At 54.6% G+C, this 27,358-nt stretch overlaps 1 protein-coding gene and 1 long non-coding RNA gene across 7 annotated transcripts in view; one reads left to right on the top strand and one right to left on the bottom strand.

Moving 5' to 3' along the window:
• The window catches only part of DUSP22 (dual specificity phosphatase 22), a 46,875-nt gene extending 33,028 nt beyond the window's left edge, over nucleotides 1–13,847 (top strand). The window contains exons 5-9 of one of the 6 annotated variants that reach the window (XR_010660052.1): nucleotides 5,971–6,045; nucleotides 8,242–8,413; nucleotides 9,749–9,867; nucleotides 10,508–11,683; nucleotides 12,166–13,847. Coding sequence is in view for 5 of the 6 variants with exons in the window: in XM_065912665.1 (XP_065768737.1) it covers nucleotides 5,971–6,045; nucleotides 8,242–8,413; nucleotides 9,749–9,867; nucleotides 10,508–10,703 (562 nt within the window). In the remaining variant the exon portion in view is untranslated. Of the gene's footprint in view, nucleotides 1–5,970; nucleotides 6,046–8,241; nucleotides 8,414–8,731; nucleotides 9,724–9,748 lie in introns of those variants that run through there. The other 5 variants (XM_065912665.1, XM_065912670.1, XM_065912667.1 and 2 more) reach the window with 5 other exon arrangements.
• A 2,122-nt stretch (nucleotides 13,848–15,969) lies between these two features.
• Nucleotides 15,970–25,981, bottom strand: LOC136151785 (uncharacterized). Its single transcript, XR_010660089.1, has 4 exons — nucleotides 25,643–25,981; nucleotides 21,459–21,515; nucleotides 21,024–21,188; nucleotides 15,970–17,189 (listed from the first exon to the last, which is right to left on the bottom strand). It is a non-coding gene; the product is annotated as an uncharacterized lncRNA (long non-coding RNA).
• Between the last annotated feature and the right edge of the window lie 1,377 nt (nucleotides 25,982–27,358).

Below are 27,358 nucleotides of genomic sequence, written 5' to 3'. Positions count from 1 at the left end.
CTTGTATCTGGATGAGAGGGTGGTCAGCAGGTGGGTGCTGCAGTTGGAAAAGGGGTCCAGACCATAATTCATCAGAGATGGGGTTATGCTCATAGGCCCGTAGGCATGTGGGTGAGTCTTTGGGGAAATGTTTATTTTTGATTCATTAGTAATAGCAGAGCTTACACACAAGTAAGGCTTTGGGTGCATAAGTGTCCATGACTCTGTAAACGTGTCTTGCTTTAGTGAAATTCTATGAAGATAGTGAAGCTTGGAATTTGAGTGTAGTTCATATGTTAAGAGACAGCCTATGAAACACCTTGAGTTTCGCTTTGCCCGTTACAGGCATTTCATTGGAAAGCACAGCCTGCAGTTTAACGGTGAGCGTGAGTTCACGATGCAGCAAGTCTACTAGCGCTGACAGGCAGAGCCCTCGACTGTGTGACCGCCTCCTGTGCTCGTTACTCACCAGACAGGGGAGCGTGTGCAGGCTGACCGTAAGCCCTCAGCTTCTGTACCCCCAGTCAGCATAGACAGTCAGGACACACAACCTCCTCGGGCTCTGGGACCCGGCTAGAACCAGGGTCCTTGAGGTGAGCAGTTTTCTTCTTGGTGCCTAAGAGTTCTTATATTTAGGGACAAAGTACATTCTAGAAAACTGTATTGCTTATTCATTTAAACAGATTTAAAAAGTTGTTTCCAACTTAGGATTTAAGGTTAGTATCCTAAATCTTTACCCACACATCCCTGTAGGAATTCTTCTTGCTACTTACGTCAGTCAGAAGGCCATGACCTTTGGAGAATAACTGCATTCAGTCACTCCAGAGGCTTCAGAAAGGTCAGTTTTCTGACTTGGCCATCTCCTTACAAACTCCCCCTCTGATCTTCCAGGAACTTAAATTGCAGAAACCTGGTTTGTGATGACAGTTAACACATCAGAATTTTAGCTCGGTTCCCCCAACCACCCTGCCTTACAAAGTCAGGAAACGTGAAAGTTCAGGGTTTCATAGTGGCGACAACCCCGACCCAGGCCGGTGTGTTCTGCTTGATTTGCAGAATTAGAGGCATCGTAGGCTTTGTCTCAGACACACACACCTCCTGCCAGTGGCTGACGTGCAGTGGTTGGACTGAGGCTTCTGGAAATGTTTGCTTTTGCTTTCTCTGTGTGCTTCCTCAGGCGAGTCATTGTAACCTCATTCTCTCCTCTGTGCAGTATCTATCTCACACAATTTCTGTAGCTTTAGGTGAGGTGGTGAAAGTGTTTACAGACCCTAAGTGTCTCCAAAGAATTAGCTTCCATTTTCTGCTTATTCAGGAAAGGAGTGTTCACGTGTCTTGAGAGTGAGTGCTTGGAGGTATTGCTGCTTATTCATTCTTGTTTTAATATTTTTCAAATTGGTGCCTGTATTTAGACACCATAAGAGAAAGGTTATCATTTTGTCTTCTTTGAGGAGCTGGCAGGTTTGCATCTTCACAGCAGAGCCTTGATGACAACAGAGGCTTGAGATCCAAGCAGGGTCTAAATTTCTTGGGGTTTTTGTGGGGAGAAGAGGCATCAGCGATGCAGAGAGCTTGAAGTAAACAGCAGTAGACCCTCCTTGCCTCGCCCACCTCCTGTCATTTTGTGTGTGTTTTCTTTAGTTTAGCTCAGCTCATGTCTCTTGTACTTCCAGCTCTCTTTTTCTCTCATTTACATTTTTCTTTAATGTTAAAAAGCAGTTTTGCAAGATCAGAGGTAGGTGGGCCCTGGAGTACTGTCCTACTTCCAGACAGAAATGCACATACATAACTCCTGAGAACTTTGTAGCAGAAAGGAGAAAGGTGTAGGAAATGTGTGTTGCTTTCTTTGTAAGATTTCACCTATTCAACTTAAAAACCTAGTTGTTAGTCTTAGACTACGTTTCTTGCGTTTGGTGGGTGAAACTGTGAAATGCAGAGGTAGCAGGTGGTAGAGAGGGTGTTTGTTTAATTCTTTTTAAAATGACCTTACCTGGCACAGTGAAGTGTACACTACACATGCTTCCCCTGACTTTTCTTAAGTGTTGACAGTGCAGGAAATGTAGGACTTGGGGAATCCTTGGCAGAAGCGTGTTGAAGGCTGTGAGGTATGCCGGGTGGGGAAATGTCTCTGTCCTGCTCACCTCGGCTGCAGTGAGAGCTGCACGGTCAGCGCGGGGCCCCAGGGGTGGAGCCGGGGGCTGGACAGCTTTGCAGGAGGAAGAGCTCACTGATCTGAGCCACCCCCAGAGCCAGTGCCCAGGAGAACACGCCACCCATGCGCTTTGTTTTCAACATCTTTTCTGAGGAAAAACCCCCGAGGATGCTGGCCTTTCCTGGGCTTTTTCTCCTTTGCTTTTCTATATACATACTGCACACGCTTGTACACACGTGTACAGACACTTGTACAGACACATGTACACATACTGTGCACACACGTTTGGACTCTGATGAGGGTCAGGAGAAGCAGCCTGGTCTGTCTCTGCTGGCTTTGGGGGAGCCCAGCTGCCCGCATGGTGCTGGGCCAGACCTCCCCCAAGCAGAGTCCTTCCTGCCACAGACCCCTCAGTGTGGACCACAGCCCACACGTCCTGCCATCTTGGAGTAAGAAGTGATTGTTCAGGTTCAGAGGATGCACATGGCATAGCGTGGCATGGCTGTGCTGGACCCATCTTCCTGACCTTCCTGAAGGTCAGGGAGACCTTTCTGGCTCTGCTCTTGGCCTCTGGGTGGGTGCCCTGGCCGTGAGGAGGGCCAGCACTGACCGCAGAGGAAGAGCCAGGGGTGCTGGCTGCGGTCGGGCTGTTTGCCAGCCCCACGGAGGACAGCGCTCGCCAGGCCCACAGGTCTGCTGCACACGTGAGCTGCACACTCACGTGGGTGTGCTTCCTGTGAACGCACCCTGCTGGCTGTCCCCCGACAGAGTGCGCCCCACGTCTCTGCGTGGAAGTAAAGGCACAACGCGGAGACCAGGAATAGGGAACCTACGGCCTGTGGGGGTGTGCTTCCATCTGGGCTTCTGCTTTGATCTGGGGTTGAGCAACAGAGGCCTGAGCCCGGGGGGTTTCCCGCGATGGGGGAGGGGCTGCAGTGACCAGGCCTGGGCTCCCGTCATGAGCTTCCCTGGAAATGACCCACCCCGGGGGCCCCAAGAATGCCTGCGTCCTGGGTTTCCTCAGAAGAGGCGCTTCTAGGAATGTCTGTCTGGCGCGGCCTTGTTGCCCGGTCCTGTCCATGAGTCAGGTTTCACGGCGGGGCTCAGAGCAGGCCCTCCGTCAGAGTCCTGACTCTCCTGCCCTCGTCCCGACACGGTGGTGGGCAGGAGCTGTCTGTGGGCTTTTCCTGGACTTGACGCCTGATGCGGACAGAGGTGATGGAGGAAAGGCTGGTGGGACCCTCCTCTCGCTTCCTTGTCTGGGGCCCCTCATACACTTGCTCTGGGCTTAGGTCAGTCTGCATGTCGCCCTGCTGATCACACCCCCGCCCTAGGGGTTCAGGAAGGAGGCTCAGCTGTCATCTGTGCAAGACGTCGGTGACCTCACAGGGCCGACACATCCCCAGGACAAGTCCCTGGCCTGGCGTGGCCTTCGCGGTGTATTCTGAGGCCACCCGTGTCCTTCACAAGCCCAGGCTACTGTGTCTCGCCTCCTGATTGCCTCTTCCTTTGCTGGTAGGAGGTTCATCCCATCCATGGAGGACCACAGAGCATGGACTGCAGTGTGGCGCATCCTTTTGGGAACCCTGGTGCCACAGTGTGGCCGGCCTGAGGGAGAGAGGTGCCTGCCCTTAGCCGCCAGCTAAGGCTGGCATGAGCCTGGGGTCTGGGCACACAGCCCGGCTGCTGGCCTATCTGCACGGGAGACCATGGTAGGCGGAGCCGCTCCTCGGCCACAGGAGGGGCTCAGTGTCCTTAAATTGTTGCATTTGTTGATGTCAGGTAGATGGTGCCTGGCTGTAAATAGCAGGATTGACAGTGTTTTAAGTTATAAAGACATTGATTTACTTCACTCCCTGCCTAAGATGCCCAGGGCAAGGGCTGCAGGTCTGGGCAGTAGCTCCCAGAGCCCCCACTGCACCCCGAGGCCTGTCGCCTGTGGTCAGAGGGCAGCTGGCCCAGCTTTGGGCACCAGCTGGCCACCCAGTGCCCAGCAGGAAGCCGGGGGTGGAGACCCTCCTTTTGTCAGGAAGGGAGCCTTCCTGGAGTCCAGCCCCAGCCTCCCCTCTGCTTCTCTGTGGCTGGAACTGCAGGGAAGAAGGGAGCTTCTGACAGCCTGGGGGGGTGGGGACGGATGAGCCTCCGCCCCCCGCCCAGCCTCCTCGGCCCTTCTCCGCCCCCAGCCTTGGCACTTCCCGTCAGAAGAGCTCATGCTCAAGGTGGGTTTTACCTGAGATAAGGGATGGGAGCACCCCGCCCTGGACGCTGTGCTCAGCGCTGGGCAGCCTGACCTCTGGGGCTACTGCACCCCTCCCTGCCCTCTGCCCGGCCTCTGCTCCGAGGTCTCTGCATGTCAGGGTCACCGCAGCATCTTCCCTTGCTTGTCTTACACCACGTCGGTTTAGGGGTGGCGCTTTAGTGCTCGGGGTCGCCATGTGCACCCACACTGGGAGCACGTGTACCCAGGGAGGTCAGCAGAAACACCGCTCACCTCACCCTGCCTTGTGTCTAGCTGGGTCTCCACTCAGAGTCTGGAGTCTGTGGGTGGGACCCTGGCCCCTCTGCACACAGCAGCCTCAGGCCGTGTGAGAGATGCCTGCACCGAAGTCCTCTGTGCCTGCTGCCCGGATCCAGGACACTCGGCTTGCTCAGTTGCTTCTGCAGTCCACACCTGGCTGTGTCTGTGTGCCCCACCTGAACCCCCTGTTCCTCTGAGGTTCGTTCACCCGGTCAGCCTTCATGGAACTGTAGACCAACGTGTGGCTGCGAACCACGTTCTGTGCATCTCTGAATCTCTCCAGGCTTGGCAGAGTCCCTGCTGCACGCGCAGTGCTCAGTAGGTGGTGTGCTTGCAGTCCATGGGCAGAATCCACTTCAAGGCAGGAGACTTGGGAAAGCACAGGCTCTTTAGTTCCCCTGAGAGTTTTCCTCGACTCGCCGCACTGTCTGGGCGACACTGCTGGGCGTGAACCAGGGGCGGGAAAAGAGGGCTGCTAAAAAGTGAAAGTGAAAATGGCTCGGTCATGTCCGACTCTTGCGACCCCACGGACTGTAGTCCACCAGGCTCCTCTGTCCGTGGAATTCTCCAGGCAAGAACACTGGAGTGGGTTGCCATTTCCTTCTCCAGGGGATCTTCCTGACCCAGGGGTTGAACCTGAGTCTCCTGCATTGCAGGCAGATTCTTTACTGTCTGAGCCACCAGGGAAGCCATAAAAGCTAAGGGTCAGGAGAAAAGATTTCGGTCTCATGGTCACACGGGACCTCAGAGTCTGCAAAGCCCATTGTTGTGTGTTTCTCTGTCCCAGCCTGTGAAGCCCGGTTCCCACTTCCCAGTGAGGCTAAGGGAAGGCAGGTGACGTTCCCATGGTCACACATTCGGTCAGGCCCCTCAGGCTTGGGGGCTGCAGTTCCCCTGCTCAACCTGGAGAACGGGCAGTCAGGACCTCCTCCCAGACGGTCATACATGAACTGGGGAGCCCACACTGGGTGGGTACCTCCCTCACCTGGTGGGTGGTGAGCAGGTCACTGGGGGGGTCACCGTGCTGCTGGGTGTTGAGGGGCCCAGACTGACCGTGGGGCTGGGCCGGACCTGCCCCCAAACATCCGTGTGGCCCCTGCATGTTTCGGGGGTTCCTTGCAGAGAACTTCCAAAAATCCCAGTGGATGGGCCATCCCCTCCCGGCCTCAGCACTGCGGGTCAGATTCAAAGCCCTGGACAGTGACTGGGGTCTGGACCTGTGGACTCAAGACCTTTTCAAGAAACCTCAGCGGGTTTTTCTTTTCCTCATATGTTGAGTAAAGTAGAGAGATGTCACTTCTCTCTTTTTTCCTCCCCACAGGACGCGACATTTCAAAGAAAGTATCAGATTCATCCATGAGTGCCGCCTCCAGGGCGAGGGCTGCCTGGTTCACTGGTACGTGTGTCCCTGCCTGGTGGCCAGGGCCTGCTCTGCACCGCTCAGGGTCTCGCTGAGCGCCCAGCACCCACCTGCCTGACCCCGGCCGCGTGTAGGCCATGGTTGGTTTTTGTGCGAAGAGAGCCAAACAGTTGTTCCTTCCTTGTCACTTAGCATTTTCATTTTCTCAGTTAGGTTTTTGCAGGGACTGTCAAGGTTGCTGGAAAAAAGGAGCCCCTTTTCCAGCCTCTCCCAACATCTTTTCAGAGCTTGGCTCTGCTCGGTAGCCATTCGAAGCTCTGTTTTTTGTTGGAGCGTTTTGGCTGCATATGTGGGTGTTTAGCATTGTGTTACTGTCACACCAGAACAACCATCTCTCCTCCATTTACAGATTGGGGCTTTTATGTGTTTGGAGCTTGTACTTGGCTCTAAGCAGAGCTGAACAGACTTTTAGAATTCAGCAGGTCTATGCATTCACACACCATATGTGTGGTATAAAGACATACACCTGTGTGCACGTTCTGTGGCGAAGGCTTCCGCTGGGCACAGCCCCCAAGGACAGTGCCCCCGCCTGGCACAGCCAAGTGCTCAGGGGCTGCGGGCCCTCGTTGCGTCACTGCCAGTGGTTATATGGCTAACAGGGACAACATAAGCTGATATTCATAATGGTGATACATCTGGCGACCAGAGGCCAGTGTTCTGGGACAGAAGCCTGCTGTCATTAAAGCACGGATCAAACAGGCCCCCTCATCCCTGAATGAGGTTCTGTCTGGGTTCACGAGAGAATCTCAAGTCATCTGAGTTCCCCCAAGAAAGCTGCTGTTGCAGGGAAAGCTCTGCGGAGACGCACGGCCCGCCTCTGGGGGTGTTGCTGCCCCACAGAGGGATGAGGGGCCCACCATGTGGACCAGAGGAACCTCACAGAACCCCCAGTCGGGCAGACTGGTAGACTGCCTGTTTTAGCAGTGTTGTTCTGCAGTTTTATGCACTTGCAACGGTGTGAATTTTCATTTTACTTTTAAAAAGAGCAGGGCGTGTAATAAACACAAAGTGCAGGTTTGTGAGGTTCGCTCGCATTTGCTCCAGCACTCTCTGCATTGCAGCCAGTGCTGTTTCGGGGGGTGAGCATCTCCCCAGCTGCACCCCAAGAGGATGTGAGCTTTTTAAAAGATTTATCAGTATTTCTGATACACAGCCCAAGGGAAGAACCACTACTTGAGAGTGGTTTTTATTGTTATTTATATTTGAATAAGTGCAGGGCTGATATTCTAGGAATTCGTGTTTCATTTGGTTGTGTCAATCTGAAGATAAGCTTTTCTAAAAATGAGAAATTTGCTAAACTTCCCCATCTTAAACCGTTGCTGAGCACTCCAAGTCTGACGTAGCACAACCTCTCTGTGACCGCCTTAATTTGCATGTACATTTAAAATTGGTCCCCTTATTCAGCCTGCTGGAGAAAACTGGCCTTTATCACCTGCAGAGCGTCCCCACCCCCACACCCCAGAGCACGTGGAGTGTGCCATGTGGGCACTCTGCTTGGGTCTGTGGAGGATATCAGAGAATGTTGGGTAAGGGCTTCTGTATTTAATGAGTTTTTTAAATGATAGACTTGACCCTTATGTACCTAAGAAAGTGTTAGTCACTCAGTCATGTCCGACTCTTGGCGATCTTATGAACTGTTGCCCACAAGGCTCCTCTGTCCATGGGATTTTCCAGGCAAGTATATTGGAGTAGGTTGCCATTTCCTACTCTAGGGGATCTTCCCGACTCAGGGATCGAACCCAGGTCTCTTCCATTGCAGACAGATTCTTTACTGTCTGAGCCACCAGGGAAGAGGTACCTAAGAAGATCAGACTTTAAAAGTGTGAAGCCGTCTGAATGGCTGAAGTTATAACTGACTGGACCCTTCAAGTTCCCAGATGTCCTTTCGCTACTTTCCTGTCCAGGGAACGGGGACTGTCTGAAGGGGAGGTCAGGAGAAAGAGAATCACGACACGAAGTGCCTGCAGCCATAGCCAGTAGAAAAGCAATCAAGACTGAGGCCATGTGGGTGAGGAGTGCCCGAGACCCTAGTGTGGTAAAGCGGAGAGAGCTGGTGTGCTTCTGAGTGATTTCTGAGGACCCACTGGCTAGCTGTCTCCTCAGAACCGAGGACAGGCGGCTTCCTAGATGAGTCCCCTGACCGCCCCTTGCCGTGTGGCTCTCAACCTGCAGCCTAGCGGGCGTCTCCAGGAGCGTGACCCTGGTGGTCGCCTATATCATGACGGTCACCGACTTTGGCTGGGAGGACGCCCTGCACACCGTGCGCGCAGGCAGGTCGTGTGCCAACCCCAACCTGGGCTTCCAGAGGCAGCTGCAGGAGTTTGAGGAGCTCCAGGTCCACCAGGTAACTGCGCCCCACCTTCCCCCACAGGCCGGCTGGCCCAGGGGCTCCCTCCAGCCCCTCGCAGCCGTTCCGCCTTCCACGGGCCCCAGGTTAGCTTCTGCTGTTGTGCCTGGGGGTCAAGTGCAGCCATCTGGATCAGACTGGCTTTCACGTCCCCAGGCCAAAGCCTGGAAGGAGTCATGCTGTCGCGCGGCGCCCGCTGGCCGCCTCAGCACTGACCGAGGCCACCTACCACTGGGCGCTGGCCGTGGGCGCGCTGGGCGAGGGCGTGGAGGGCTGGCCGCGCCACCTGACGCCCCGCGGGTCTCACTTCCCCAGTTCCGCCAGTGGCTGCGGGAGGAGTATGGAGAGAGCCCGCTGCGGGACGCCGAGGAGGCCCGGAGCATTCTGGGTAAATACAAGGAGCGGGGGCGCGCGGAGCCCCCTCCGGGCGCGCGGCGCTGGGCTGGCCTCCGAGGCCCGCCCGCGCTGGCCCCCGGCAGCTACGCCCCGGAGGCTTAGCCGGCGCCTCGGACGCCTTCCTTCCGGCTCCTAGTCGCTGCCTGGCCTGAGGACCGGAAGGGGGTGTCCAGTGGATCCAGGCTCCTCTCGAGACCCCCAGCCGCCCCCCCAGCTTCCGTGCTGCCAGACACTGCTGACTGTCATGCGCGCGGCTGAGCCGGGGTGTGTGTGACACGGGTGTGTGTGTACACAGGTGTGGTGTGTGTGACAGGCGCGTCTGCACACAGGTGTGGGTGTGACACGGGTGTGTGTGTGCGTGGATGTGTGTGGCATGGGTCTGTGCGTGTTGGGGTGTCTTCATGAAGGCCACACTGCCCAGACTGGTCTCTTGGCCTCTCCCCGTCTGAGACCCACTGGGCGGCGTTGGGAGGTGACTGTAGAGGAGCTCTTCTCCAGAGCAGCCTGGGCCTGCGAGCAGACAGCGGGGAGACCCCTGTGGCCGTGGGGGCAGCCTCCTGAGGGTGGTTCTTGGGTGTGGAGGGGTGAGCAGGCCCCCCTCATGCCAGCCCCGCTCAGCCCTGCCCTTCTCGGAGTCTCGCCTGGCCCTGTCCGCCTGCACCGGTGTTGTGTGGGGAGCACCCCAGACGCCCGCCCTCAGCTCCCGTCCAGCTCCTCCCTCCTGGCCTGCTGCGGTGCTCTTCCTGGGGCTCTTCGCAAGGCATGCATGCACTTTTGGGATTTGGGAAGAAAGAGCAGTTACCAGGCACTGTCATGGGTTTATGAATATGTTTAAATGCCTGTGAACTCATTAAGCACCTCTGTCTGCTGTGGATGTAAGATGATCTCAGCTACCTCATTAAATGGTTTCTGAAAAGCTGTTTTTCATTTTTCCAGTTGTCTCTGCAGCCTTGTGCTGAAAGTGTGTGGTCACAGTTGCTCTGGAAGCCAAAGGGAGAGGAGTGCATCTCTGGGCTGCTCGAAGCTTCTGACTCGGGCTTTGGGAGCGCCTGGTGGTGGGTGACTCTGACGTCGGGCTGTGCTGGCTGTGCTGGGAGAGACCCACAGTGTGACCCTTTGTATCGACCCATGTGGTTTAAGCACTCAGAGCTATCCGAAAAAACATGCCCGGCCTCTCCCTAAAAAGCTTTCTCTGAACCCCACCACGGAAGGAACCCTGAGTAAGAACAGCTTTCCCTGCGTGCAAAGGGTGAGCCCAGATGAACCCCTGGGGCCCCACATGTGTGCAGAGAGCAGGCCCAGATGAACCCCTGGGGCCCCACACGTGTGCAGAGGGTGGGCCCAGTGAGCCCCTGGGGTCCCACGCTGTGCAGAGAACAGGCCCAGTGAGACCCTGGGGTCCCACACTGCAGAGGGCAAGCCCAGATGAACCCTGGGTGCCCCACACATGTGCAAACCCCAGCTGGGCAGCGGGGAACGGAAGCATGGCTGCGAGTTCCCCACCAATAGCCAAGACAGTTTGCTGTAAAGTAATTTTTCCCTTAAACCAAAAAGGAATGTGAATATATGATCAGAAGGAGTATTTAGGAATCCACGTGAACGCTTCAGTGCCTGCATAGTGTGAATGCCCAGATACATTCTTGCACCTGAAATGCTATTTCAATGCTTGTCACCTGTGACGTTCTTTCTCCACAGCTGCCCCAGGCATTCTGAAGTCCTGGTCCTTTCTCAGAAGACCATAATGCACCTGAAACAAAGCCAGGGTTTAGGTGCTGCCAGAAGAAAAGCAACCAGAGTTCAGTTTAAGTGTCCAGACCTGATGTGTGAACGTGCACTTGTTTTGCTCCACGTTGAGAGCTATGTACCCTCTTTGACAAGAGAACGATTTTGACTTAATTCCTTCTTTGCTGGAAGCTGTGCTGCCTCCAGGCTGTCTCAGGGCCCTGCCGGGCGCACCCTGCTCCTAGGGACTGTCTCCCGGGCTGAGTTTCATCCAGGGTGTGTGGCCCTCGCCATATGCACAAGTGCATGTTGATAAAGGGCTTGTGAGGCCCCATGCACCTCCCCGTCCTCAGCCTGGGCGTGGGGGCCCACATGCTCCTGCTATGAACACCACGAGGCGGGTTCGGGGGCTGCTCTGCTGTATTTTAAGGCCACTGCCCTCCTCCAGAAGGAGGTGTACTGACAACAGGAGACGAGAACTCCCTTCCCTGAGACAGTGGGTGCCCTGTGAGCAGAGGGAAATCAGAGAAGGGGTGCCCCGGGCTCCCCAGGGACTTCTCCTCGTTCCAAGCTCGGCTTCGATCCAAGAATGTTAACTGGTGTGGACAGCAGTTTAAGACAGTTTCCCTGTGTTTTCTCATCTAACTCGCAGCGGGTGGGGGGGCGTAGGGGTTGGGTGAGGGAGGAAGGAAATGTGATTTTTGCTTAAAGGAGAGGTTTGGCTAAACAGAGGGAGTCGAGGGCTCGTTGGCCGCGGGAGGCTTGGCCAGTGTCCTGAGTGTCCAGTGCTGGCACGCTCCTGCCACGTGCCAGCAGAGAGCACCCTGTGCCAGAGCAGGCCTGAAGGGTGTGGGATGATGGGTGTTAAAATGCTATTTCTGACTCGACAGGCCTGCCTGGGGAATGCACAAGTAGTCCATGTGTATGTGCTGGGTCTCAAGGCCTGAGGGTCCCCCGGGAACCACCTGTGGGGAAGTGCAGGGGCAGAGCCTCGGAAGACCCAGGCTGAGCACAGTGCGTGAGGAAGCAGCACCGGGGAAGTAGGCTCCTCTTGGGACCCCACTGTTCGTGGCACCAGCGGCAGCCACCTGGTAACCCGTGCTCTGCAGGCCGCACACTGCCCCGCGAAACTTGTAAACCGCAGAGCAGGTATTTCATTCACTGGAGGCTCAGAGAGGCCAAGGGACACGCCGGAAACTACGGGTGTTAGTGTGCTTTGCCTGAGCCTGGTCTAGTCCCAAGTCAGTGTCAGGGTGGGAGGGAAGAGGGAGCAGTGCCCCGACCTTTGGTCTCAGGCTTGTGAGGCTCCCCAGGCCCCGCGGGGCCGGCCCCGCCGCTGTGTGCCCTGTCCGAGCGCAGCTTCCCACCTGCTCCCCCAGCCCCCTGGGGGCGGTCCGGGGCATGGTGGGTGGTAGTCAGTTCCTGTCCTCACCGAAAGCTCACGGACATTTCCATTGGGATGGTGTTGACCACACTTAGATGTTAGAGGTAGAGGCCTTTCCCCATTGAAGCCCAGACGGGTGTTTAGTTTACATGGACGGGGACGGTGACCCACCTCCCTCGAGGCGGAGCGGGCCGTGGCCCTGGCAACTTCCTTAGGCTCCCTTTTCTATGATTTCCTCCAAACGCAGGTCTGTCCAGCCTGGTCTCGGAATCGTGGCCAATGGTGGAGGAGACCTGCGCTGCTTCTCTTTGTTTGATCACTTGCTGGTTCGCTTGAGATCCCAGCAGGCGCTGTGGGACCCAGGCAGGATGCACAGACCCGCCCTGAGTCTCAGAAACGCTGGTTGGTGGTGTTGACAGTTGGGAAGTCGGCCATGAGCACTAGTGTGGGTGCTCCTGGGTCTACGTTTGGGGAGGAAACGGGCCGTCCCAGTGCGGGGCGAGGGCCGTGTCCTGGGAAGGCGTCCCAGAGACGGAGGCTGAAGCCGAGTGCAGGAGTTGCTGCATGCGGGGAGGGGAGTCTGGCAGGGCCGGCACATGTGCAGAAGCGAAGGCACAGCCACTGTGTGCCCAGGGCGAGCATGGCGTGCATGGCAGGGAGGGGCAGACAGCTGCAGAAGCAGGCCCGGGCTCTCCATCTGCTCGGTGCTGCCGTACAGCGACTGGTTGGTTCAACCAGCCCGGGAGGTGGGGGGCTGGTGGAGCCTGGCAAGCGTGTGGACACCATCCTGCGGATGCGGCCGGCGAGGAGCTCGCCAGGCGTTCTGGGTGAGCAGGCACTGTGATGGGTGTGGGGGAGGGTAGACGGGCCATGATGGGGGCCGTGCAGGGGGCCACCATCATGGCTGTCCAGGTGATCGTCACAGCCCAGGGCATGGCTGTGTGTGGAGATGAACAGGCCCAAGGCAGCGAGGGGGCTTGGGGAGGCTGGAGGTGGGCAGCTGCTCCAGGGCTGGGCCCCCGGGGCTTGCTCCCTGGCGCTGGCTCCCTGGGCCGGCCTCTTGCAGTAGTGGGCTCTACCTCGTCAGAGGACAGACTGAACGGGGCTGCCAGTCTGAGGGGTCGGCGGGGCTGCCTCCGCTGGGACCCAGCTTTGCAGCAGAGGTGCTCAGGTCTGTCCACAAACCCAGAACTAACTCCCAGGAGCTAGACTTGTGATGATTAACGTCCAATTTAGATATCTAATTTGTTAATTTATTGTGAAAGAGAAAATACTAGGTTAATAAAGACTAATTTGACCCCTAACCAGGTTGTCTTTCATTGCCGGATTTGGGGAGCCAGTGTGCTGTGCACCCTAACTGACACAATGTTCTAAGTCAGATATGTCTCAATAAAGCTGACAAAAAGTAAAGCATCTTGTGAACTGGTCCTGAGGCATCACCCTGCCCTCCTGACGTGGGGCTGAGGTCTGGGTGCGGGGGTGGTGGTCCTGACAGATGCTGTGCTGGAGCATCTGCCCAGCCTGCACCACGGAGGTCTCTGTCTGGCCCCTGGCAGCCACCCCGGTGTGCGCCCTCCGCCCACACTGGCTCTCAGGGTGCCTTTGTTAGCCTTTGTTAATCAGGCTTCTCCCTGGCAACAGTTCCTGCAGGACTTTATTATTTATGGAGTGCTGGCTCCCCAGGTCCGTCCCAGCAGGGACTCCCGCTTCCAACTTGTGGGGCTGCTCCCATGGCTGCTGCTTCGAGACAGCCCGTGAATCCCAGTGTCTCTGCCCTGCGGTGTCGTGTTGTTAAAGTTCAGAGGACTCCTCAGCCCTCAGGGGGGTCACATGTGCAAAGCCAAGGGGCATGTCGAGCCCAGGTAGCTTGGGCAGCAAGTGGGGTTCAGAGCTGTTCACCACCTGCCACCCTGCACACCAGCGTCTAGTCTTGAAAACAGGGAAACATTAAGACACAAAATCCTGTGATCCCACGTTAGGTGACCCCTCCCATGCTGACACTGAGTTATTAATAATTTTATCAAGAATGTGCTTTCAACATGCCTGTATTTATAGATGTGTTTAACAAGAAATCACCAAGACCTCGGAGGGAAGTTCCTCTTCCCTTTCCTTTTTATTGCCCAGAGGAAGGGAGAAAAAAAAAAAAAACTGGTCTCTGACTTGTCCCTGAGGCTTGAGAATGTTCACTGTCCCTTCTGGGGATGTACCGGGGTCTCCTTGGGCTATCAGGGGCTTGAACGCAGGGATACCAGTTGCATTTCAGGGGTACGCTTGCCCTCTTGTTTCCTCCCAGCTGCAGCGATGGGCTGTGACAGTTCGGCCAGGAGTGGGGTTAGCACTCTCTCTGGCCCCCGAGGCCCCCACCTTGACAAGGGCGGCAGGGCTGGGCTGGGCTCGCCGGCCACGGCTGAACACTTGCAAGTCTGGGGTATTTTAGCTCCAGGTGAGGTCGATTACAAGGAGATAGCCATCCACAGTTCCCTTTCCTGAAGCCTCTGGTTCAGTTTGAGAGGATGTGAGGGGCAGCATCGACTGGCGAAGGAGCCAGGCTGCCAGTGTGCTGATGGGGCCTGAGGGCGACCTTCGTACCAGGCGTGTTTAGGAGACCCAGGCACGGTGGGGGCTGAATCTGGGCGAGCAGCTCCTCCCGGGGTGGTGGGATGGTTTCTGGAGACAGTGCGGGTCACCCCAGGTGCGGTTGGTGAGCTGGACCCAGGCAGGCGCCCCACTCGGGCGCTCTGTGCAACAGCCGTGCGCTTCCCTCAGAGTCCACTCGCCCCCAGATGCAGCCAGGCCGGCACAAAGAGGAACCACGCTCCCTGGTGAGCGGGCCTGCTCCGTCCTCCGCCAGTCACTCTGGGTTTCCCCAGGGCACTGATGGCAGCCTCTTTAGAACATAAGAATCAAGAGGCCTCCATGTGTGCCCCAGAGAAATGCCACCTTCTGCTTTGCAAAGGGTGTGCCCTTCATGGCGAGAGGCTGCGGGCACCCAGCTTCCTCAGAAGGGCATCCAGAGAGGCCCCTCCTGCGGGACGTTCCGTTCCCCCGGCGTGTGTGCCGCACTCAGGGTCAGTGACAGGCCGGCAGGCAGGAAGGCGTGAGGCCAGGTCCGTCTTGGGGGCACAGGGGGTGTCCCGGCTCCCACAGCACAGCGTCCCCTCCTGCCATGTCCAATGCTGGGAGCTCGGAGCTGCGGGTCCCGCGTGTAGCTGGGGTGGCGGTGGCGCGGGGCAGGGAGGGTGCGGCCTGGGCTGGAAACCAAGCGGCCGGTGGGGTCCTGGAGTCTCTGAAACAGCTGGGGAAGCTGCGAGAAGGCAGCTCCCTCCCAAGGGGAGCCTCTCCGTGGGGAGCCTGGTGTGAAGGAAGTGCCTGGGAGAGCTGGGTGGGGCTGGCCATCGCCCTGCTGCTCTAGGGACCCCCGTGTGCACCCCGCCTCCCATCTGGAGGACAGAATGGTCAGTAGTCACTGAGCACTTCGTGTGTGATGTTTCTCTGAAGTCACACCCTCTCAGCAGTCTCCTCACATGGATTTTACTATTATCCCCAGTTTTCGGATGAAGAGGCCAGATTCTAGAGAACTTGAGTGTTGCCCAGTCTCAGGTCAGAAAGTGGCCGTGTGAACCCTGGAGACCTGCAGCCTGACCAGCCACTCCAAGGTCGCCTCCCTCTGAACACCAGCGTCCCTGGAGGCGCAGGCATCCCTGCAGGTGTGCTCTTAGGAAGCCGTGTGGGGAGCAGCCAGCGCCTGGTGAGACCTGGGGTGTCCAGAAGTACGGAGGGCTGTGTCCCGTCCTGACTCCCAAACCCGAAGCTCAGCCGGCTGGCGGGGTGTCCTGCTCTTTTTGGGCCCGACTCTGTCCCACCGGCTGGGCCCTCCGCAGGCGAAGACCCCATGACAGGACGGAGGACACGCCCCCGGCTTCCAAGAAGTGTGTGTGGACAGCTGGTGCTGAAAGTGGGTCCCAGAGAGAGGAGCCTGGTCGCCTGCACGCTCTGCCCCAGAAGCGTGGTGTCGGGAACCAGCCTGTGACTCACCGCCCTCATCTTTGAAAACTGTCCCTGAAGCGTCTGGGCCTCCCGGTGGGCCCCCGACCTGCACTTTCCCGCAGCCCACCTGGGCGAGTGACCCCTCCAAGGGAAGGCCAGCGGAGTCAGGACTCATCTGACATCTGCCCCACGAAGGTGGGGCAGGGCCCCGGTCGGGCCACGGTGCCCACCTGCGCAGGTGCCCGGGACTGCCTGGGGGAGGGGAGGGGTGCGGCTTGGCAGCCCTGCCTTCAGTGGCCTTTCAGTTGAGCTGGGGACAGGAGGCAGTCGCTCCAGGATGTTCTGTGAACAAACGCTGCACTTAGAAGCACAAGTGCAGGCCAAGAGGGCCCCTGTGCAGGGTATGCCGGCTGCGGATGGAGACCGGGGGAGGCAGCAGCCAAGAGCATGCAGGGCGGGGTGACCTGGAGGCATGGGGCCCTGGCTGTGACTCGCGGGCAGGGTGGGCTGGAGGCGGGGACAAGAGCTGGTGTGCGGGTGGGTGTCCCATGGGACGCCCACAGGCCCTTCCCAAAGACCATCCACTAGGCAGGGTGGCGGGCGCAGGTAGGTCACCTTGACATGGTGGCGGGCAGGGCTGGTGTGGCTTCCCCAGAGCAGAAAGCGTCAGGTGCCAGAGGTGATCGGCAGGGCAGCCCCTGCAGAGAGAGGGCTGTCGGGCTGCAGAGGCTTGGGTGGGGGACGCCCAGGAGAGAGGGTGGGGCACCCTGGGGTCACCCAGTGCTGAGGTGTGACCCTACGAAGGAACCTCTGCACAAAGTGTGTCCCCATCAGGGCTGCCGAGACTCCTCACCCAAACTCCAGACTCCAGTCCTGGAGCTTCCGGGCCGCATGGACACTGGGTGCTCCTGGCGACCCAAGTGCCCGCCCCTCCCCAGCACCGGGACTTGGGAGCCGAGGTCCTTGTGCCCCTGCCGCTCCCGCTGGAGGGGGAGACACACCGGCTACAGAGCCCTGATGACAAATGTCTCGTAGTAATAAAGAACCATAGTTCATCTGTCTTTTGTTACCACCAAGAACCAGCAATCCTAAACCATACAAGTGCTAAAATACTCCCTCTCCCAAATTTCTGTGGTTCATCTAAATCTCAGTAACCACTGTGTATGCTGTAGTTTTAATAATATAATGGCAACCTCAGACATGGTCATTTTAAATACACACCCTTTAATTAGCAGTGTCTCCTACATGGACGTGAACGTGGAAGACTTCCCGCTAACAGCAGCCCTGGCACAGGAAGAATAAGACAGAGAATACGTTAGTCTTAGTTTTGTCCTTTTCTTTTTCAGTAAATTCAGAAAATGGCTTCCCTGGGGGCTCAGACAGTAAAGAGTCCACCTGCAATGTGGGAGACCTGGGTTCGATTCCTGGGTTGGGAAGATCCCCTGGAGGCAGGAATGGCAACCCACTCCAGTACTCTTGCCGGGAGAACCCGGTAGACAGAGGAGCCTGGTGGGCTACAGTCCATGGGGTCGCAAACAGTCGGACATGGCTGAGCCACTGACACTTCGCATTCAGGAAGACTTGGGATCTGAGCCCCATGGGGGCAGTTTGGTCTCTAACATGCAGAGTAGATTTGAAATAATCAAGGGCAGCCCCTCTGTACATTTACCAGCCTAAACAACATTGGGACTGGGACGTATTTGAAAGCCAGCAGAATTGGTCCCAAAGAAGCATAGTACCGCTGTGCTCAGTCATGTCCACCTCTTTGCGACCCCGTGGACTCTAGCCCACCAGGCTCTGCTGCCCATAGGATTCTCCAGGCAAGAATACTGGAGTGGGTTGCCATGCCTTCCTCCAGAGGATCTTCCCAACCCAGGAATCAAACCCAGGTCTTCCACATTGCAGGCAGATTCTTTACTGTCTGAGCCACCAGGAGAGAAGTATGGACTTGCTATTAATGGAATTTGACATCACATGGGATTTCTATGAATCTCTTCCAATCTTATCCTTTTAACACTTTTCCTATTTGTTACTTAACATGAAAGAAAATTTTCAAAATTAAAGCAAAAGTGGTCTGTGATCAACGATGAGTAAAGATAGGCTGAAAATCTGACATGAAGAGAAATTTAGCTTTGACACAATCATCGACAAATTTGCAAAAGTTAAGGCGTTAAAACAAATTGTCATTACTCATTAATGTGACAGACTGACACAAAGATATATATGCATTTTCCCATTTTTCAAAATACATTTTCATCGCAATTGAAAGTATTAGTCCATGACTTTTTCTATCCTTTTTACTGTGACATTTATTTTAATTTTGTTCCCATTTACTTATTGGCATGATAATAAATATAAAATTCAATAAGAAGATTTTTACACCACGTGTTTCTCTTCTGTCCCGTACTGTTTTTTGTTTCATTTCGTGGCCGTTACTGGCTGTCACGTGGAGACTCCTGGTCGTCTCTGCCGTGTGGACCAGTCTCCCAGGGAAATCCCAAGGCCCTGAGACTGTCCGTGCACTGCGGCCTGTGTGCATGGGGGCCGGAGCCACTCTGATCTGCTTTTCCATGTTTCCTGGTAACCGGGGTGTGGCCAATGTGCTTCCATTTCACTCTCTGTAGCGGCTCCAGTGAAAAGACTCAACAGTCTCTGACTTATCCCATGTCTATTTTTTCTGGTCCTTTCTTCAAAGAGAATTGAAGTGTACTGTTGCTCTCCGAGGCCCCCGGAGAGAAAGCTGGTTCCTGCGCAGTGTTCTCCTGTGGTGTCCCTTCCACTCAGAAACTCAGGTACAAAAACGTGCATTTCACAAGAGACTCAGGTACAAACACGTACATTTCACAAGAGGCTCAGGTACAAATACGTACGTTTCACAAGAGACTCAAGTACAATACGTACGTTTCACGGGAGACTCAGGTACACACACGTGCATTTCACAAGCGGCTCAGGTACACACACATACATTTCACAGGAGGCTCAAGTACAAACACATACATTTCACAAGAGACTCAAATACAAACAAGTGCATTTCACAAGAGGTGAACAGAGGCTGAAAGGCCCCCTCTCTCCCAGTGCATTTCAGAGACTCAGATATATAATCATTCTACAGACATACAACTTACTATCTCCTCTATTGCAAAAATCACAATGCCTTTCTGCTTGCTGTTGGCACCTAATTTAAGTTTTTGTGAGGCTTTGATGAATACCAGCCATAAAGCATGCCTTTCCTGGGACTTCCCTGGTGATCCAGAAATAAAAACAAATATCTTTCAAAAAATTTAAAAAGCATGCCTTTCCTGTGTCAGAAACTACCAAGTGCGTTTCTTTTTTTAATTGAAGTTTAGTTGGTTTACAATATTGTGTTGGCTTCAAGTGTACAGCAGAGTGACTCAATTTTATATATTGATGCTTTAAAAATTTTATTTTCCATTATAGGTTATTACAAGATATTGAGTAGAATTCCATGTGCTATTTGGTAAATCCTTGTCCCTTACCAGTGCGTTTCTAAGGTAGGGGTACCAGCCTAGGCCAAGGGACCCTCAGCGCCTAGGGGGCGGGGCCTGGCCCATAGCAGGAGCTTGAGTCCGCCCCCTCTCCCACCCCTCCCAGCCCCTTCTTGGGCACCCCTCGGGCCAGCAAGCCCCCAGACCCGGCTCCTGCCCACCTTGTTCCCAGACCCCAGGGCACAGTCTGTGCTTCCCCCTGCTCCTGGAGTGTGGGCTGAGCCATCGTTAGAGGACAGGAGCCCCCACTCCTGCCCGCCCACCCGCCCAGTCCCAGAACAGCACTCAGGGCCTTGTTTGGCATGCAGTTAGCACCGTGGGAACTGCAGGAATCTGAGCAGGACCCGGCTCAGCCCACCCGGAGCGTCAAGCCCTCCGTGTGCCCACATCATTCGTTTCTGAGCCCTTTCTTTAAGAAGTAAATACATAAAAGTCAAATGTTTTGAGAATTGAATCTTAGCCTCTTTCTTTTTATCAAGGCCTCACCACTAGCACCTGAATCTTGTTTTATTTTGCTTCTCAAGCTAATAATATACTTCTGCTGACATGTTTATATCTTCTCTGTATGTAAGTTAGTCAGTCAAAACCACCAGTGGCCCCACTGTGCCCACAGCCCTGGGCCAGGCCCCCGCCCAGCCGAGCCCATGGACCCACTGAGGGCCCAGGTTGCTCTGCACACAGAAAGCCCCGTTCCAGGGTCTCCTCCAGGATTCCCTCTGAGCCAGAGCCCAGCTCCACCTCTCTGACTGCAGATGCGTTCCTGTGGCTGGGATTTTTAAACACGGCTACGCATTTCTCACAGTATCACTGACCTTCGTCTGTCACCTTTCACTCCAGTCCATGCGCTTGCTATCTGATAGGCCTGTTCTGTTTCCTGGATTTCTTAATTCGCTGCCTTTCTCACAATTTATGCTCACTTCTCAGAAGAGGGTGATGCTGATTGCTTGCTGTGAAACTAGCTCCGGACAAAGTTCACAGAACCAGTTGAAATGGCTGCTTAAAGCCATGTTTCTTCTCTCGAGAAGCATGGCTGGTCCTGGCACTGCACACCTTTCTGGAACAGACGCGGGACGACGTCGGCGGCGGGAATACTGAGTGTGCCCCAGGCTCAGCGCGAGATGCTCTGCTGCGTTACCATGTGCAGACCTGCCTGCTTTATGCCCGCACCCCTTTTCTCCAGGTTTCTCGGGAAAAAGTCCACATTCTAGGTCTTCTCTCCAACAAGTTCTTCCTGAGATTATGAAAATTCATCCACCCTCTGCAAATGAAAGGCATCTACAATGGCATTCAGAAAATTACTTTGGCTTGGTCAATTCTATAATGCTTCACAAAATGCTGCCATGCAGAGAGCACCTTCAGGTGCATTCACTCATTTTCCCAACAGAGCCGGTCAGTGTCCCGCACCAGTGCTCAGCTGACCTGGAACTCAGGTCCGACTCGTGGTCCAGTGCTCTTTGCTCTACACCACGTCAGAACCAACAGGCTCTCTGTGTGAGCAAAACAAAGATAACCGCCAAAATAATTTGGGCACAAAGGTCGAAGCAGGTCCCAGCAGATTGATTTATGATTTAATAAAGCGGAATTGAATCACAGAATCGCAGGCCACAGTTACCTGGTCTCCACATGATCCACTCACACAGGAAAGTGTCATTCTTCGAGGAAGGTGGCTCTGAAACTGTCTTGAGGCCTGTAGACTGGAGCTGGTTGTCAAAGATCCACTGACGAGGCCCAGAGAAGCCAGGGCAGCAGGTAGAGAGGGGTCTGCCGCGGGCACCTGCTGGAAGAACCAAGACAGAGGCGCAGACAATAAGCTAAAGGGGCGCGGCAGCGGCCGCAGGCAGGTGGCCCGAGAACTGGGCAGACAGGGAGGAGGGAAGTTGGTCTGGGGGAGGGACGGACCAGGAGCAGGGCCCACGGTCCTGAGAGCTGGCCGGGAAGAGGGCAGTGTGCTGCTGTCATGCTGGACAGGTCAGCGTGAGTCACACATTTCCAGCACAGCTCTAGACCGGTGGGAGGTCTTCAGTCTACACCGAGTCATCAGACGTACCTCAACATAACTTTAAGACCAGAGTCTCGGTCTCCTCTTGTACAAAATTCTTTTACCCTAGAATTTAAAAAAAATAGGTCTGAGGTCCATGGAAAAGAATTGACTTTTTCAAGAGAAAATTTGAGTAGGAAAGGAAACCATGGGGCAGCTGAAAAGTAGTTACAACAACCGATCTAAAGAGGCAATCGTAAATATTTTCATGGATGATGGTTAAGTACGGTGGTGACTACATCTATGACTCTCTTAGCTAGAATAAACTTAGTTGAGTTGTTGAACCAGTAACCCTGCCTCCCACTTTTTTTTCTGTAAGTTTAAAACTTGAAGCGTAGAAAGCCGAGTCACCACTGTATTCTTAACTTAGCTTGCATCACTTGGGCAGTGAGGACCATGTTGCTCACTCTGGTCATGACAGTTGACAACTGTCAATATATGGAAAGAGAACTTTAAAAATTACTCCTGAAGCTTATCTTTATGCATCTGTCAAACAGAGGTAGGGAAGAAAACCCTGACTTTGGGTCTACTCTAGCAACGTCACCTTTTCCCCCGTGTTTTAGAATATGCTTATTTTTAACATGTGTTTGTTGCCCGGACTCTGCTCAGCAAAACACTGCTGTAAAGTTGTGCATATTTCACAGAATGTGCGTGAGACAGCCTCTGTCTTTTACTGCCCGTTGTTGTGGCTGATCAGCAAGTCAGAGAGAACGTTCTACATGACACTTTCTAGGAAACCAGTGGGATTTAACTGGTAGGTCAGCATCCTTCCTGCCCTTCAGCTCACTTCAGAGGTTGGCCCTAATCAGAATTATTGATCATTCAGTTGCTTTTCCTGAGTTGTTGGCAGGCATTGTTGGGTGAACCTCCTCCTAGCACCTTCCATTGGGGCTGGTGTGAGTTCCCATGTCCTCAGTTTGCTGGCCTTCAAGCAGGGACAAGACTTCTCAGAATTTCACTGTCTTGTAACATATCAGATGTAGAATCATTAAAACAGAAAGTTATCTTTTTGCTTGAGAGGCCTTGGGGAAAATTTAAATTGTTAAATTTAAATTGAAATTGAAATCATCTCTTCTCTTCCACAAAGTCCCCACAGCTTCCAGCGAAAGGAGGTGGGGGGTGAATTCACTACCAACACCTTTATCCAAAACTTGGCCACAATGAGGTCTTGGGATAATTTACCCGACAGCCTCCATTTCTAACCCACTGTTCACTTTTCACAGGTCCATTAGAGCTGAAGATTCTAGAAATGTCAAGTGCTGCCTCACGGAGGGTTGGAAATGTATTGGGTATTTATATTAGGTAATTATAACTTCATCAGGAAGGCTCCAAACCCCTGGGAATAACTGGGATTCCAGGTAAGGGAGAGTATTTCTGTTCCCCAAAAAGAGGCCCCAGAATTGTTTGACTAGCAACAGTAGCTGTTGTTTAACACACAGCAAAGGAGATAGGCTTCTTTTTTCTTTTTTTACTGTGGCAGAGGTTTGAGTCTGCCATGGGGGATTCTGGGGGGTTTCAAGCCTTTTTCCCCTTTGCATCTCATGTCACAGTAGGCATACTCCATCATGAATGGTCCCCACCTCACCACGAAGAATGCACAAGGTCCTACGGGGCAGACCCCGTGGGTCGCCTGTCTTCTTCCTGGCCAGGTTGGACATGGGTGACCATGCGTACACACTGTTTTCCATAGAAAGACACACATAAGCACTGACTACACAGCCCGTTGGGTTACATCAGGTGCTAACAGACGGTGCAGCTGTTTGACCGGCAAAAACATCTTGCTCGGTCTAACGGTCACTGTGGTCAGCAGCATGCTGGGGTCTGGCCTTGGTTTGGGGAGACCACGGCCCAGACCCCAGGGAAGTCCCTGGGATGGGGCCGCCCACCCTTCTGCAGTGCGTTTGCCCTCCTATTGGGGTTTTTTTTTTCCACTTTTTTAAAAACAGCTTTATTGAGGTCAAATTTACATACTATAAACGTCACTTGTCTGGAGTGCTCATGTCAGTGAGGTTGGGAACCCTGACCTGGCCGTGCAGCTGTCACCGTAAACCAGATGCAGCGTGTCTCCACCAGCCCGTGCCCCACCCCCCCCGACGCCCACCCATGCACTGTCGTTCCCTGCAAGCTGCCTTGCAGAATGTGTCGTACAAATGGGACCTCTGGGGCTGGTGTCCTTCCTGGCGCAGTTTTTGAGAGTCGTGCACGGTGCAGCATGTGCTGGTATTTCTCCCCTTTTTATTGAACAGCCGTCGTTTTAGTTTTGTTTTGTCTTGCTTTTTACCAGAGTTAAGGATTCATCCATGGTTCTGCACTGGGCTGTCTGGGGGCACTGTGTTGTCACGTGTGGAGGCAGGCTGCTCCCAGCATCTGGTGGAGAGGCTGGCGATGCTGATAAACAAGCCCGACAGCAAACGTGGCCTGTGCCCACACGCCAGCGGTGCTGAAGCTGAGACCCCCTGGGTTGGGCCTCAGGAAGCATCCTCTGACCCTCAAAGCACATGCTCAAAGCCAAGTGTCACCTGAGGGACTCTTCCTTGTGTGTACCAAATATCATTGACATTATGTTTGCCTAATTTATATGTATGTTTAAAATATAAACTCATTTGCAAAATTGATACTATTTTTTACCATTTTGGAAAATTTTGCAATCTCCAAAAATATTATTCAACAGGTTGCATTGTCCACCAGGGAGAACTAGGAGGAAGACGAGTAGATAGTTCTTGTTTCCTGGTTGAGGTCTCAGTAGAACTTGGTTCTGGAAATTTATTGACAGATAAGGGACAAATGGTATGGCTTGTACAGCTTAAATTCTAGGAGCTGCAAGAATCACTGGGGGCTTATAATAAAGGAATTTAATAAAGGGCATTAAGCTTACTTAGGAAAACATTGCACCATAATTTTTGTGGCATAACAGTGTTATGTACCCTGGTTATAATTTTCCACTTCATCTCCAGACCTTTGAATCTCAATGTTATTCTTAACATTAATGAATAAAGTTTACAGGGGGCAGGAGTTAGAAGAAACAGATCCAAAAAACAAAACTGAAGACATTCTTATCACCCAGCCTAACACCTCTCTTGAGAAAAAGAAATCAACCAGAATTAAAATATTTTGTTTTACCTGAGACTAGGGTCCTTGCTTGACTTTTCCTCTCAAGTGGTTGAGGTACCAAGAGGTGGGATTGTCTCTTGGTTCCTTTGAGCTTTGTGTGGTGATGAGTAAGAAACAAAGTTCCCTGGAACTTAATAATGCAAGAGGAGACTGAAGTGCTGTGAGTGGAAAAGCCGTCCCCAGCAGGGGCACCTCTGGGGATCCGGCAAATAAACAGTGTGTCCCTGCTGCTCTGGGTGGCTTCTCGCTCAGACCACTCCTGTGTCCCCACGGGCGGGGCAGGGCGCAGGGCAGGCTGAGCGGGGCCTCCTGGCAGCTTGCCTGCTTTCTGACCTCCCGTATCGCCCCTGGGTCTCATCAGCTCCTCCTGCCTTCACGTCAGAACTACATGGTGGAGGTAAACTGAGGGCGAATGCAAACATACATGTGCAGGTGTGCACATGTGTATGCACATGGGTGTCTGCATGTACGCCACATGACACATGACACACAACATGCACACACACACAACACACGTGGACACGGCACAGATGCACACACACATTCCTCAGAATGACCATAAGCACTTTGGAGACACATTCATCACCCCCGGGTAGTTATTTTGTGTCTGTGTTACAGTTGAGGCCACAGGCTCAGAGAGGTTGAGTAATTTGAACAGGGCCACACAGCTGTTAAGTAGTAGAGATTAGAACGAAGTTTTCTCTAAATCCAAATTCCTGGCCTTTAAAATCTGTACCCAACATAAACAGACCAGGTGATGACAAGCATTTGTATCTCCCAGTTCTGGAGGTGGAAGTCCAGGGTCAAGGTGTCAGCAGCAGACACGGCGTCTGGGGAGGCCCCTTCCCAGTTCACAGATCTCCATCCTCCTTTGTGGCCGAGCAGCCGTCTGGCTCACCTCTGTGGGGACGCCAATCCCATTCCCGAGGCTCCACCCCCAAGGCCCAACCTCCTAACACCTCCACCTCCGGGGCCAGGGCTGCAGACACGAATGCCTGTGGCACCGACCCTTCAAACAGCCGTTCCGGGGAGCTCACCCGTGGCACCGACTTCCTGTCAGGTTAGTACTGCACGTTCCTCACCTGGAAAGGCCGTGGACAAAAGGCTTGTGTTCAGAGCGAGGAGGCTCCGCCATTTCTGTTGGCTTGCTCTTCACTCCTGCCACCTTCAGTCACGGTTTCTTGCTAATAGTTCTTTGGGGGCCTGTCTGCTCAAATCCACATACAGGGCCCTGCAGTGCCCATGCTGGTCACCTCTAGGAGCGGCCACTGTCGCTCTCTAGGCTAAGCAAGGAGTCAGCTCATTTGTTTAAACTTTGCGTTAAAACAAACAGAAGTTCTGGCATACCCCTTTGGAGATCTGCTAAGAACACACAGCTGGCCCTGCGGTGCCCCGGGCCTAGAAGAGAGCAGTGCGTGTGGCGCGTGCTGACACAGGCTGACTGTTTGAGAGGAGTGTGGGCAGGAGTCACCTTCCTGTCCATGACTGACGGGGCCAAGTGACAGCTCCGGTGGAGCTGAGCCTCCGAGCTGCCTCTAGTCTGGGGGGCGGGTGCTCAGGCAGCTTTCCAGACTCTCGCATGTGACCCATGGAGTATGAGCTGTGAAGTGACGCCTCTGGGGGGGCCGGGGGGAGACTCGGGGTGTAAAGTCTGCTTTCTGTGCTCTCACCTCCTGGAGTGAGTCGGGAGCCAGGCTGACGGAACAGCATGTGTGCCCTGTGAGTTTGCCTCACACTCCCAGCGCTGGGAACCAAGGAGTCCGCCAGGAGCCCTGAGTACCACCCTCAAACAGAGCGGGGGTTCTCACAATAATAAAGATACAAGTAAAAGTGCTTCACTGTAGGCGAATTCAACAGTCACGCTCAGGACAGTGCGTCGCCCTCCACCTCGCTCCTGGGGCTGCTTGCCCCCAGCTCTGGATGCCCCCCATCTCTGGACACCCCCATCTCTGGACGCCCCCGGCTCTGGACCCCCTGGCTCTGGACACCCCCAGCTCTGGACACCCCCAGCTCCTGGAAGCCCCCAAGCTCTGGACGCCCCCCAGGCTCTGGACACCCCGTGGTTCTGTATGCCCCCGGCTCTGGATGCCCCCAGCTCTGGACACCCACCACCACCACACCCCCACCTCCCCCGTGGGCTTGTGTGTCCCCCATGAGCGGGCAGAGGAGCCCTGACGACCTGTTGCCTGTGCGCCCTTGTGGCCCTGCCCCCTGATGTCCCAGGACACAGCTGTCCTGAGTCCTGGCTGCTCTGACAGCTCTCAGTTCTGCAGGGTGACTTATGTCTGGATTCTGTTACCTTACCAGCTACTTTTAGAAATATGAGATGCTTGATTCCTAGTTTCCGGCTCCCCAGGCTGGCAGAAGCTGGAACTGCCTAAAAGCCTGATTCCTTCTGTGGCCCACATGCGGGCAGTGGCTCCAGAGCAATCTGCAGGCAGGGGTCGGGGGGGAAGGGCGAGGGTGGGGGTGAGGGGTGGATAAGGGTCGGGGTGGGCTGGGAGTCGGGGTGCAGGCTGGGGGGCACCTCTGCCAGGGATGGACGCGGAGGCCTTGCTCCAGGAGGTGTGGATTGGGCACAACTGTGGTTGTGAAAGGAGACTCAGAAACAGAGGCAAGGCTCAAGCCCCACCACCCCGAGGTCTGTTTCCAGCAAGATGACCTGCTGTAGGGTCTGGCAGTGGGGGAAGTGGGGGAAACTACCCAGGAACCCGAGATGCGTGGGGCCAGAAACCAGGCGGCTTGAGGAAGAGAGGGAGGGGCCCTGGCCCCTCCCACCTCCAGGGGCAAACGCACCT

This window comes from Muntiacus reevesi, chromosome 20 (genome assembly GCF_963930625.1).
Source record: "Muntiacus reevesi chromosome 20, mMunRee1.1, whole genome shotgun sequence".
Lineage (NCBI taxonomy): Eukaryota > Metazoa > Chordata > Mammalia > Artiodactyla > Cervidae > Muntiacus > Muntiacus reevesi.
Note: the sequence above shows the minus strand (reverse complement) of the source record. Positions and strands in the feature narration are given on the sequence as shown.